Below are 13,708 nucleotides of genomic sequence, written 5' to 3'. Positions count from 1 at the left end.
TTCTTTGTAAGGATGTCAGTGCCAGTTGCAGAGTTCACTTCATTTGTGTTGTGCTAGCAGTTCTGTTGTAATTCTAAAGTATGAAACGGGCAGTGTTATTCCGAACAAGTCCAAGGGTGTGTTGAAAAAAAGCTTGATTTGGATCCCCGATTGAGGCAGCATATTCCAATTTTGTTCTAGCAAGAATTTTGTAAAGTAACAGCTTTAATGAAACCGGGCCTCTGCGGAAATTTCGCCGAAGGTAGCCTAATGTGCGGTTGGCATTGTTGGTTATGCATTCGATGTGTGCTTTCCATGTTAGAGTTGAAGTTATATAATTATGCCTAAATAACGATAAGATGAGATGGCTTCCAACTGGGTGCCACTGAGGTTGTATACTGAAAGTGCATCATTTTGATGAGAAAACCGCATTACTTTGCATTTGTCAGGGTTCAGTTGCATTTTCCAAGTTCGCACCAACGCAGGATACTGTCCAGATCTGACTGCAGCAAAACCTGGTCAGTATCGTTTCCTATTTCTCTATAAAGGACAAGCCCTGTAGGCCAAGCTCTGTAAATAGGTCAAGCTCTATATTTAATTTTTTTTTCTTTTTTTTTCTTTTTTTGTGCCTGTGCGGACTCAAAGATTAGTAACTTATCTTTAGTAACTAACGCTAGTGGTATTATATCTTGAAACATCTTGAAACAGCGTAGCCCCATCACGTACACACACAAAAAAAATTATACAGCACTGTGGTCTTTAATTTCAGACCGCAGTGCAGTGTAATTTCTTCTTGTGTCTATATTTTGGTTGCACTGTTTCAAGATGTTTAAGAACCACTACCATCTAGTCCAATTCTTGATCTTATTTGATCTTGTGCCATTGCATTAAAATTTTTTTGGTATAATAAATGCAGCCCTTATAATGGCTGTCGAAATTTCAAATCCCCCCCCCCCCCCCCCCCTCTCCCGTTTTCATATTTGCACAATGAATGCATCACCCTTTTCGACCAGAAAAAGGAAGCTAAAGTGCTCGGTCTGTAGTATGCTCGCCACAGAGGCTTCAATGTGGGCCGCTATCGGGCCATAACAATTGTTCCTGCCTCTGCCAGACATGATGCCTGTTGTCGCCTTCCATGCTTCCCATCTTGAGCACAGCATAGTCGGGTGACGGAGACGAGGTAGCTGGTGGAAAATAGCGCGTGAAAGGGCACGCTTTTGCTACGTGGTTGCCTAGTGGTACCTTATGCAGTGCTCGAGCTGGTCACAACATGCGTTCATAACCTTGTTCAGCTCACATTTAACAGCCAGGTCACGTAGTAGGAAAGGCACAAGGCCCACATCATACAGACAAAAAAAAAAAAAAAAAGCTAAGAAAAGTGGCTTTGGAATACCACAATACTGTTCCCATTATAATGATTTACAGCCGCATTCTGCCTGTAGGAAAATAAACCAATTATAGAAATACCGTCAAATTTCGATCTAACGAATCACACGGGGCCACCGAAAATCATTCGTTCTTTTGAAATATCGTTGTAATGAAAAGCTGGTGGTTGTAATGAAAAGCTATAATGAAAAGCTGGTGCTCACACCTGGGAATGAAAATGACGTACTTTAGCAGTAGATGCGTGTGCAGTCAGGCAAACTCTCAAATAAAAATGTTGCACTCACTTCAAAGCTGCTTTTGTTATCAGTTAAAAGCTTTTTCCTGTGCTGCAGCTTTATTTGGTGGCACTGCTTCGAAACACCTGGGTATGTGCGCACGTTTGCCGGCTTCCTACCAATACAAACATGCCGGATGTCGTTTCTGTCCCACTCACTAGATCTCCCTGCCAGTTTCGCGTGCCCCCCCGTGTTGCAGCTTTATATGGCACCTGCAAGAACTTGGGCAAGCCTTGTTTCGTGGGTTGCTCAAGTGCTCCTTAACGGGTGGTGCCTGTGCATGATTGCAGGCTGCGGGACCAGTGGACGAGAATAGCGCCCGCTGACGTGGTCCTCGTGGAAGGGGTGCTGCTGTTCTACTTCCCACGCCTGCGGGACATGTTCCACATGAAGCTCTTCGTGGACACGGATCCAGACACGCGGCTGGCACGCAGAGGTGGGCTCTGCCTTTCTCCATGTGACGCACGTGTGAGCTACTGTGTGGAATTGTGCGACGTGCGCTGTACGTCTCTGCTGGCCATTTCAATAGCACTAAAGCTGGCTGGGATATTTCTTCCTTTCTTTTTTTTTTTTTTAGGAGGTTATTACTTGGAGGACAGGTGGGGTGGGAGTACGACGGAAAAGAAAAGGAGGGGCATTATTAACTCTTTCGTATGTGGGCATGCTGATCACGATCCCCATTGATCTCGAAAATATAACTGAAACTTTTTTCTTCTACTCTCACAATGGTTGACTCACCTGCTCTTCCCAGTGCGTGCCCGAGAATAGCACATGATGAGTACTAACTCTCGTTGTGCAGAATGCATTCAGAACCACTCTAGCAAGTGGCTAGAGACCAGCGCAAGAGTTTGTAGCTTCGTCCTGTTTGGTGTTGCATCTCAACAGGTTGACTTGTCTCGGACAAGGATGCAGGTTCGATTGCCGGTCGCTGTGGCCGCTTTTCTGATGGAGGCGAAAAGCAAAAACGCCTGTGTGTTTGAGATTTCAGCGCACATTAAAGATCCGCAGGTGGTCAGAATTAATCTAGAGCCCTCCACTACGGCACGCTTCATCGTTTGCGTTGCGTTGGCGTGAATCAATGAAATGACTTGTTCCCGGAAGGCTTTGATTGAAGCAAGTCCCCTTTCGCCAAACTAGGGGACTCTTGATGAGCCGCATCCTTGTTCCTCTTTGTAATTGTAAAGCAAAATAGATTCTGGCCTAGAAACAACGCAACAAACACAAAATACTCAAAAAAAAAAGAAAGGTTAAATTTGTACGTCTCTTAGGGTTTTTTTTTTCTTTTTCCTTTGTGGCTGCATGTGCTAAAATTTCGTGAATTATTTCTGGGTTTTTTAACAGTTCCGCAGTAGTTGTGAAAGGTTGTGTCAGGCTTAGTTCTCTTTTGTCCACATTTTGCAAACTGGGAAGGCCAAAGTACATTTCTTTGATCCTTGCTGTTGACTGCTGCAGCTGAGAAAAATTGTGGTCACTGTGTAGTGTGTCAACAGGAGGTAATACGATTGCAGCTGAGCAGGACTGAAAAGTGTGCTTAAGAATGGTGCATGAGTGCGCAAGCAGTTCTTTTTTTCACGCTGTGGCATTAAGGGAGAGAAGGATGTTGTAGTGCTAAGTCAGTTTAGTTGGAAGTTGTGGGGCAAGGTAAACTGCCACGAGGTCCTCGATGCTTCTGTGGCCATCGAGGAGAGTTTGGTAGCCTTGCTCCTTTAGCAAAGGTGCACAAACAAATGCCTACTATTCTCTTGAAGTGTATCATCTGTGTATTGTTTCTGCACCGCAGCCAGCGGGCCTCGTGTTCTTTTGCGTTATAGTGGTCGAAATGAGGAATGTGTCTGCTGTAATTTTGCTTGTCATAAGTGCATGTTTTACTTCCTATCTGGAGTGCAGAAGTGCCTCTCGAGCTCACTTTTGTGTGTTAAATCCTGGCCCATTTTGTGGCTTTGCATTTTTAAAATTGCTTTCTTGAATCCAAATTCGGCTCATGGCAATACTGCATGCGGAAACACTGTGGTGGCCACGGACGAATATAGCTGCCCTACCAAAATGTCCCACCCCTGAGCAGCTTTAGTCACCTGGGGCGGTATTCTCGTAACTGTCCCTTTTGAAAACGTCCCTTTTGAGTCCCTTTCATCGTGACGTACTTCCGGTTAAGCAGTGGGCGTTGGCAGTAGGTTTGTTGCGCTTGCGTTACGTCACTTCCGGTTGGTTGCTTTTAGCCAATCAGGGCTCTTTAAAAGGGACACTTCTGAAAGGGACGCAAAAGGGACAAAACTTGAGAATACCGCCCCTGGGGAGGTATTCTCGTAACTGTCCCTTTTGAAAACGTCCCTTTTGCGTCCCTTTCATCGTGATGTACTTCCGGTTAAGCAGTGGGCTTTGGCAGTAGGTTTGCCGCACTTGCGTTACGTCACTTCCTGTTGTTTGCTTTTAGCCAATCAGGGCTCGCCAAAAGGGACACTTCTGAAAGGGACGCAAAAGGGACAGAACTCGAGAATACCGCCCCTGCTTTGTGCGTGTAAAATTTTTCCCTTCCACTAGAGGATACGTTGAGGCAAAACAACAGTGCACAATGCGAGTGGCTGGAGATCTGTTAATCAGAGGTGGAATGGATCCCCTACACGGGGTACCTTGAGCAATCTTGGGGACATTGGTTGGTGACACTGTGAGCCCGGAGCCCTCATACCCCGAGCCCCGAGCCGTCATCGCTTGTAACCACAGCGATGGCTCAGAGGTACAGCACTTGTCTCGTATGCGGGAGGTACCGGGTTCGAATCTTCGTACTGCCGGGCACCCACCAGTTTCTTTAATTAAGGGGGGACGTGGCTCTTAAAACTATTTCTTTTAATTTCTAAGTAAACTCTGTGAAACTTGTCAGTCTTGCTGCTTTTCCTCCACTGATTTCAAATATGGCATTATTTTTTTTAGTTTGTTAATAATTAGTTCCCTAGATAATTAGAGGTAATTAGTCATTTTTGGAGGAACAATAGACAAAACTGTGTTGGTCATGAAACTGTAATCTTTACATTTTCCAACACTGTGAACCCTGGTGAGTGCAATAAGACAATCGGTTTTTTGATGCATGGCTTGGAACTAATTTCACAGCTCATTCAACTTCAGTGTTTGAAATGGGCACTCAAAATGGTTCCTTGCCATTGGTGCCACCAAGGTTTAATGAGCTGTAAAATTAGTTCCAAGCCATGCATCAGTCAGTCATCCCTGGTCGAGTGTGGACCCTCGAAAGGGGAATCCCCGCCTGGAAAGCTGCCTTTACCCTATCGAGGGGCCCCTGACCCTTGTCCATCTGGCGGGGCCCCCGGCCATCATGCCGCGTTGCGCCAATGCCCGGGGTGAAAGAGTCTGGCGGCCTGTCCTGCCACAGGCGGTTGCGAGTTGAGCGTCCACCGTGGCTGTGGAAGTCACCATGTGAATTCGTGTTCCTTGGTGGCGCCGGGCACCTACCGGTAAAATAGGTACAAGCGACTCCCCGGCCTGGCGCTCGGCCCTTGTGTGGGACTACAACGCTGTGGAAGTTCACCCGGGTTGCACGGGAAACCACCCCTATGGAAAGGGGCGGCTGAAAAAACGCAGGAACTTTTTTTTTTTTAACCCTTTCGGCCCTGGCGTTGTCATTTGACGACACAACACATACTCCTCTAGCGCCTCAAGAACAAAACGAGAACTGCTAGTTTTCTGGCTGAGGGAGGGATGGATGTTCAAGGGTGCCTGTTGCAATAGGCATCACCACTGTTGAGTTTTCGCGGGGCCGGATGATATGAAGCAGAAGAAGCTTCAGCGGATACAGGGTATGACGACAGGGCGGGTAAGGAAACGGAAATGCTGCTTTGTCAAAATGTCCATAAATCTGTAACCATCTTTATATTTTTTCTGTAAGATCAGGGTGTCATAGGTTTGACGACAAAAAGAAAAAAAATTCTTTTTACAAGAAAGAAAATTTTTAATTGCGCAAAACCTAATTAATTGTCGGGCCTCTATATTAATAAATACTTGCACTATTAGCGTAATTTTTAATTTCTGTGCTTCTGGGGTCCAAAGCGGTACAAAAACACACAGAAAAACAATTTTCGCTTAAAATAGAAAATTCACGGCTGAAAGGGTTAAGAGAGAGAAAGATACTAATACTTTATTGAGCTACGTGTGGGTGGGGTGGTTCCTCACTTCAGTTAACCCTCCCATAGTTTAGATGTAACCCACCATGGCAAGAAGTTAATAGAATGCTTTGTTGGGCGTGTTGGTTCATGGCTTCAAAAAATTAAAACAAGCGCAAAGGACGAGGACACAGAAACACAGTAGACGGGACGAGCGGTCGTCCCGTCTACTGTGTTTCTGTGTCCTCGACCTTTGCGCTCGTTTTAGTTTTTTGATGGCAAGAAGTGTTGAGGAGAGAAGCAGAATTGCCAAACTGTGGCTGCTGGAGCTTTGGCCTTATGGGGAACCCATCAAGCTCCAACTTATGGGCTCCCCGTCGGTCTACCGGGCAGTTAGCCCTAGGACCTTGCTGAGGTTTAGGGGTGAACTGAGTGGACTGTTGAACCCGCCATTTTTAGAGTGGAGCTTTCGGTGTTTTACTGATGCCGTATGTCACATCTAAGGTGCACTGCAGGAAAGCCAACTTTTTTTTGACGATAATGATGATTGTGGGTGAAACAAACAAACAAAAAAAAACACTTTCCCGTTGCTGGAATCGAACCTGGGTCCCTCGCATTAAGAAGCCAACATCTATTCGATTGTGCCATCCCAACACGGTCTCAGCAGTTTGGATTTGGAGAGGGGTGCATGGAAGTGCGAAATTAGGCTGAAAAATCACGCTTTGCTCCGTCTAATGACGAACATGGTTGCACGCGAAGCTTTCTTGTGCACAATGAAATGGCGAAAAGTCAAAGTCAAAGCCGTGGCGATCAACAGTCTAAACTGCGCACGAGTCAGTCAAAGCTGAACGAATCAAAGTCCAAACCATCTGTGAGTCGCAGTCCAAACTTTGACAACAATCAAGGAATCTCTCACGAGAAAGGAATCTCGGACAACAATAACAATCAAAGTCAGACAACATGTTGAACCATGTTGTCATGAGACCGAGAAATGCATAATTTTTTTGCTCTATATTGCACAGATTTTTGTAAATACCATCAAGCAACTGATCAGACTTCTAAAAGTGGCCACACCGAAGTGTTCGAATAGAAAAACCTCTGACAACCTTCTAAAAATTCCTTATTGTACACTCTACTGATGAAAGATCGCCTGTTGCGAATCAATCAGCCAAGTGCATTGAAAATGTTGCCGGAAACGATTACAATGCCAGAAAGAGTCTGTCGGGTGACCTCCTTGCTGAGGTCATGTGAACAAAAAAAAAAAAAACTAGAGTTAACGCCTCCTGAGGCAAGACAGTTGCTGACTTAACCATGATTGTTACTTCTCATTGCACACTGAATACCGTACAAGGCGCTCTTTCAGAAAAAGAACTCTTGCTCGAGGCTGGTGCAGACCTCCTTGAGGGTATGCAGGACCAAGGTGTAGTCGGCATTCATAGAATCACAATGAGAAAATGTGGGCTAGAAATTGAGACCCGACACATCATTCTAACATTTGCGAGCACCAGCCTGCCTTTTATTAGCTGCTGCGTCTGTTCCTACATTACAAAGTCGAGAAGATGCTTTATGTGGCAACACTATAGCCATCCTCCGAAAACTGTCAAAATGCAACTGCAAAGTGTCTGAGCTGCAGCGGCTCACACCCTGCACACTCACAATCAAGCTCATCATTCAACAAACAAAAAGGAAATTCAGGTTAACATAATGAAAACGTTGCCGACTCCAGCTACGAAGCTCTCAGCTGCTTCAGGGACAAATCCATGAGGCGCGGGTTAAAAGGACCTCACTTCGTTGATGCCTGAAATGTCAGGCAACGATGTGGGCACTTTGGCAACTCTGCCTGCACAGCAGGCACCAAACGAGTGACGCGGTGCTCCAGGCCACAGGTAACAGCCACTAGCTCCAATCACTGGCGCTAAATACGACTGACACACGCAACACCATGGGCATCCTGATAGTTATCGTTAATTTATATTGGCAGTTGAAAACATAGCTTACCTTGTGAAAAATTTGGACAGTGTATATGAAAGTTCGAAGTGTTCGAATATTGAAAATTTATGAATAAGGAAACAGAAGTGGCTCTGCTGCACGATGTGTTCCTGTGGGTTGGCTTTTTTGCACAATGCCGAAGCTGTGCAAAAAGGCTAGACATAAGTCTGTGTCCATTTGCATGTGTACGCTGTAGACGGTATTCGTTGAAAAGTTTAGCGGTCAATTTCTTCGCTTGGCAACACTGGAAACAGCCACAGACATGGCCGATGCGCCACGGACACGGCACAGCTTGGGCCACTGCGGCCGCACGCTGAAGAAAAAAAGACACCGGCGTGCGTCATCTGCTCCGTTCTAATCCGATTCTAAACTGTGGCGCCAACAGAGATGTTATTAATCGCACTCACAGTGAACTCGACATACTTTGTGTTCAGCGAAGAGTTTGTAACGTGAAACACAGTCATGTGTTTCACAGTCGTGCTTAGCACGGACAAGTGCCGCCATCCCGCGGAGCCCGACGTAACGAGTGACGGTGCACTCGCACGGTTGCATGGAGGAGAAGAGGGGTGCCTGATCTGCGGGCTGCGTGCACAACATCGCCTAGCAACAGACGCTTGGCCACAGATATGGCGGCGCACACTTGGTTGCCTGCATGCATTCCATGCCATTGAATACCGAGGATATGTTTTTTAAATGCAGAGCATTTCAGTAACTCACGATGTCACCCGCGTTGGCGTCCGTAGTCCGCATTGCTCCCCCTACACTATATAAAAAAATAATACTTACCGGCGCCAGGTTTCGAACCAATGACTCTGCGGGCGGAACGCAAGGTACATGGTACTCTACCCACTGCACCACAAAGCCGACACAGAATGGAAGGTTACGAACACGCCTTATATCCTTGACTCATTCAACCGTCGGCCACAGGTGCGCCCTCTCCCCCGCGTCCTCCTCGCCTTCTCTCCGCTCGCAACGCCCTCTCTCTCCGCGTTCGGTTCGGGCGCACAACAGGTGGGGACGTGCGCAACACCCTCTCTCGCCGCATTGGGTTCGCGCTGATCAACAGTCGGTTCGCGCGCAAGAACAGGTGGGGGCACTCGCATCCCTCTCTCTCGCCGCGGTCGGTTCGCGCTTAAACCACATATGTCGTTCGCGCGTGCTCCAGTCGCTAACATCTGTGGCGTGATCGTGACGTCAACATCACGCGTTCATGTGGTGGCGCGATAACACTCTCTTGCGAGGGGCATTGGATTGGATTCGATTGGATTGGCTTGGCTTGGCTTGGATTGGTTTGGATTTGGATTGGATTGGATTAAAGTGGATTGTGTTGCGTCATAGCCGCGCCACGTTGCGTCATAGCCGCTCCACGTTGCATCATAGCCACTCCACGTTGCGTCATAGCCGCGGCAGGGGGTTCACGGCAGGTTTCACGTTTCACCAGCGACTTCATCGACAATGTCTACGCTGGAAGACAACAATTATAACAACAACAAATACGTAATCCATACGACTTGCAGGCGCGCCCCCCATGGAAATGCTCTCATTTGATCGTGCCCCTCGCGAGGGGGATGTTTTTTCTTCACGCATGGGCTTTCTCTCACGAATCGCCACCGAACTGCGACAGGGAAGGACTTAGTTGCGGTTTCCTCTCCATTTGCGTTTCATTCTTTTTACGTATGCCATTCTGCTGTACATTAGCTTAAGTGGAATTTTGTGTAAAATTTACGAGCCAGAAAGAAGTTCTCTGTTAGTGAGGCACTGGTCATACCAGCCCCTTTTGAAATGACTGGTGGGACTGCAGCCCATTAGATACACTTTGTGTATCCACAGCATGCCGAAGTTTCTTTGTGACACTGTATGCCAAACTTTTCACCCACTGCTTTGCCATCTTATATATATATTTTTTTTATTAAGAAAAACATGAAACAATTGCGACTTTCCAAACACTTTCCGGCGGTTTCCCTGGGACATTGCAGAATCTTGTTTGTGCGATTTGTGGCTGCCAAACTGCACCACTAGCAAGAAAGATGGCTAGGCGACTGCCGTGGGGGCCTCTAGTTCCATTTGATCGTACCACTTGAGTGCTGATGGACACTGATAACTGTGCTTTTAGTGCTGGCTGATCATACGTCGCTGTAGCTCAAAATTTGAAGATTATTCAATACGTCGTCTGTTTTTTTTTTTTTTTTTTTTTTTTGTTAAAAGCCTAATGGATGGGATGGAATGGAATGATGGCTGGAATGGAATTGAGTGAGATACCAAAGGCTAGTTCTTTGCAGTTGATCAAAGATATATTTTGTCTTCATGGCCCCTTCATGCTATTCGTTTTTAGTTTTAGAAGCTCTGTGCACACTAAAGCAGATATTTCTATTAAAAGATATTCAGTTTGTATTCAGTTTCTATTATTTGCATTTAAACATATCCGACTCAGTTCACAGTAATTTTTTTCTGTTCATATTTGGTTCGCAGTCCTAAATTTGTTATCTCCACACCTCTAGACACAAGTTATCGCCCGATGGTGCTGACCAGCGTAAGTTGTTTGAAAAAATAAGTGAAGCCCATATAGTCGAATACAACAATTTTCTGGACAGCTGCCAACCAGGGTTTTGTTCAGGCAGATCAACAACGCAGCAAGTGGCAGCCTTAGACTCTTGTGTGAAGAAAAAAAGCGGGAGCCATTCCACTCAGATGGACGACCACTGAAGCTTTCTAGCATACAACACAGAATTTGGAATTTGGCGAACGTTATGTGCAAGTTTTGTTCTGGTGGCACGCGCCCCTGCCTTTTCCCCCTCTGCACCCCTCCTCTTGGAACGAATGACATGCTTCCACTGCGCAAGCGCACACACCTTGGTTGAGCCTGGAGGTCAGTTTGATGGACCAAGGCATTTCCTGGGTTTGACTGGGAGTAAGGAGCTTCGCTTAACTCTTTTGTTACCGCAGCAAATTGTCCGATTTTCAGGGATCAGAGAAAACATGCTTTTTTGTTCTCAACATCAGTGTTGTACACGTTCCTCTAAAATAGGAACGAAAGCTCGTTCCTCGTTCCTTCCCAATTTTGAAACAAGTTCCCGTTAAAAGTTCCTATATTGATAAAGGAATGTGTTCCAGTTACACTTCAAATATTGTAATGTGTCGTTACATTAACGTTACATTTGAATTTTTTCTATTTAAAATTTGGTGTCGGAGAATCCTGGGGCGAAATAAAGTCAGCAATTTAGCACTCGCATCGAACTCCGTATCTAATACAAATATGAATTCTCCGACAGCAGATTATGTGAAGAAACGCCCATAGAGTTTTTTAGGGAGCACCGGACATATTCCGGACATGTTTAACTGCATGTGTGGTGGTCGTCTATTACAAGTGCAACTCATATGGTGCTTTCCACTTGGGTCTTAAAATGTGCATTTAGATGTGCAAATGGAAAGTTACTCGCATGCATGAACATAAATGTCTTGCACAAGAAACCACATCGAAAGGAACAATACATAGGTGTTTAATGAATGCTGATTCAATATTGCAGTATGAGTGAAAAAAGAATGTCCAGAATGCATATTCGCAACTTAGTAGACTTCTTTGTTTGAACTCAGCAAGAGTTTCGTCTGTCGGATGTTGGTGTCGGACAGATGAACCCATTTTTTGTTCAACACTTCGCTGGTAATGTGGAAGAGCCGTTCCACCCAAATTCTTGCTGGTTCTACTGTGTTGTAGCTGAGGATAAGTTGGTTCAGTCTCTCACGCTCAGGAGACTGCCTCTGCAAACGGTCATAGGCGTGTGTTAGCATACAACCCGCACTCTCCATGGACAGTGGTTGTTTTGTGTATACAGTTAAACCTGGATATAACGAAGTTGACGAAAATTTGCAATTTCTCGTTACATACAGGTTTTCGTTACATGCAGGTTTGGAGTTAAGACTCGTGTAAATCAAGCAGAAACGAAACGAAAATGCTGTACATCGGCGATGGTGAACTCTCCCTTAAAGGATTCATTTCACACTGAAAAATTGTAAGGATTCATTTCACACTGAAAAATTGTGTGATTTGCCCCAGTTGCTTTCCCACGAGCTCAGTCACTACGCGGCACTCCAAAGCAAGATCACTTAGCCTTTTATTAGGAAACTTAACTTTAGTATCACTTTTGCTTTCTGGCACTTATTTGATTCCGAATGCGTTTCACGGACCAAACTTATTCTGAAATGGGGCCTTTTTGTGAATTTGATGGACCTAATGTTCTTTCCCGCACGCAAAATCGGTGAGAGGGTGCTAGCTGGGATACTGTTCCAGGTTGCGACGTTCTTCCGCCTCGCCGGCATGGAGAGCATTTAAACTTGCCAGACTGTCTTGAAAAGGCAAAACTTTTCATTTTCTGGCAGCAGAACTCATCACCGATGAACCGACACCACAGATAGAAATCACAGGAGTAGAGATGCTGGACTACACGCCGACAGGAATGCCAAGCACCCAACCGGCACCGCACTCACACGTGTGGAAACACTCGGTAGTTTGCTTTGGAGGTGAAATTGGCTGCATTAGAGCACTTCTCCAGGTGATTCTTCAGAAAAAGTGCAAAAAATCACAATTCAGCAGCGTAGCGATATCCTCACATCAAGGTTAATCGTAGAAACGCCTTCGTTACATGAGAGGCCGCAAACTCATGGGCTGCAATGGGGATGGCGATGGGGAATTCAAAAAATTCGTTAAATCCAGCAATTCGTTCCATAGAGGTTCGTTACATCTAGGCTTAACTACAGTTTTTGTACGGCCATTGAAATGCTCCGTGGTGCCATGCGCATAACTTTGATCGTTGTGGTTTGCTCCTTTACTTCTCCCAAGCGTGAGCATCGGGGCCAGTGCGTCAACAACAGAGATTCAGAGTGTTATTTTGCCAGATTGTGTCTTCATGGCTGCCTTTTTGCCTCAGCCTTGTCTGCTGTAACTTTATGCTACAGATTTTAAGTTTGGTCTCTGGCTACTCGTTGTCGGAACGGAGGAACTCTGTGCACGGCAGCAGCCACCAGCTCAGGGTTACCAACTCTTCAATGAAGGAAGTCGGAACGGGGGAAGGGGTTGGGGGTAGCGTACCCTAACACTGGGAGGTAACGAAATCGGTTTCCTTTATGGCGGTATTTTCCAGGCGAATTCATTGTTTCAATATTGTTACGGCCTTTTGAAGTGGTACTTCATGTGGCTACATGCTGCTCGCAACAATTGCTCTTGATGGAGAATGCACTCGCAAATGTTTTCGCACTTCACGTAGAAATTCAGCATTACCTGAAGCTCTGCCTGGACAAGTTCGCACTTACTTTGTGTTCCGAAGCGTGACGGGCCTTGTTGAGTGTGCATTAGATCGAAAAAAAAAAAAAAAAAAAAAACCTAACTCGGGGGGGTCCCGAACAAATCCTGGACATATAGCTGTCCCGACAGAGATGGCGCGGGACTCGGGACGTTGTATCAAAACTCGGGACAGTTCCGCAAAATCCGAGACTGTCAGTAACCCGACGTGAGTATACGCTACTCGGCCGGCTATCCATGGCAGGCTGAAGCACTGGTCGGAACCGGTCCGTAACAATACACCACAGTCGTCGCACTGCTATAATGCGAAGGAAAGGTGGCGAATATCTCCTAGCAAAATTCGAAAACCAATTGTCAAACCAAGCATGGCAGTGGGCACATCACGAAACCTATGGTCCGCTCGGTGCGTGAGAAAGTTTATGGCAGCGCATTCGGGCGCCATGTCCTTGCCGTAGAACATAAGAACGTCAAAGGTCAGATTCGGCTTGCAGCTATCAGGGATGGTTGCTGTTGCGCATGACATCAGATAGATCTCCCTCGCCGTGAACAGCAGCGGCAATATTTCAAGAATCTGAGGCTCAAATCTTGACGCCTTGTTTTTACACCCTGTGAGCGCAACACCGGCGACCCAAGGGTTCATTGACAGACAGAAGAGAAATCTCGTACGGCCCCTTCGGCTG

The 13,708-nt window shown here is 46.1% G+C and overlaps 1 protein-coding gene across 3 annotated transcripts in view; it reads left to right on the top strand.

The window, feature by feature from the left end:
- The window catches only part of LOC144177386 (uridine-cytidine kinase 2-B-like), a 64,254-nt gene that overhangs the window by 22,415 nt on the left and 28,131 nt on the right, over nucleotides 1-13,708 (top strand). For all 3 annotated transcript variants that reach the window (XM_077705261.1, XM_077705260.1, XM_077705262.1), the window contains one exon: nucleotides 1,931-2,076. In XM_077705261.1, the coding sequence (XP_077561387.1) occupies nucleotides 1,931-2,076 (146 nt within the window). The remainder of the gene's footprint in view (nucleotides 1-1,930; nucleotides 2,077-13,708) is intronic.

The sequence above is a fragment of the Haemaphysalis longicornis genome, unplaced genomic scaffold, assembly GCF_048455015.1.
Source record: "Haemaphysalis longicornis isolate Haplotype H1 unplaced genomic scaffold, Haemaphysalis longicornis Haplotype H1 scaffold_1, whole genome shotgun sequence".
Lineage (NCBI taxonomy): Eukaryota > Metazoa > Arthropoda > Arachnida > Ixodida > Ixodidae > Haemaphysalis > Haemaphysalis longicornis.
The sequence above is the reverse complement of the archived record's forward strand: the minus strand, read 5'-3'. Positions and strand labels throughout refer to the sequence as shown.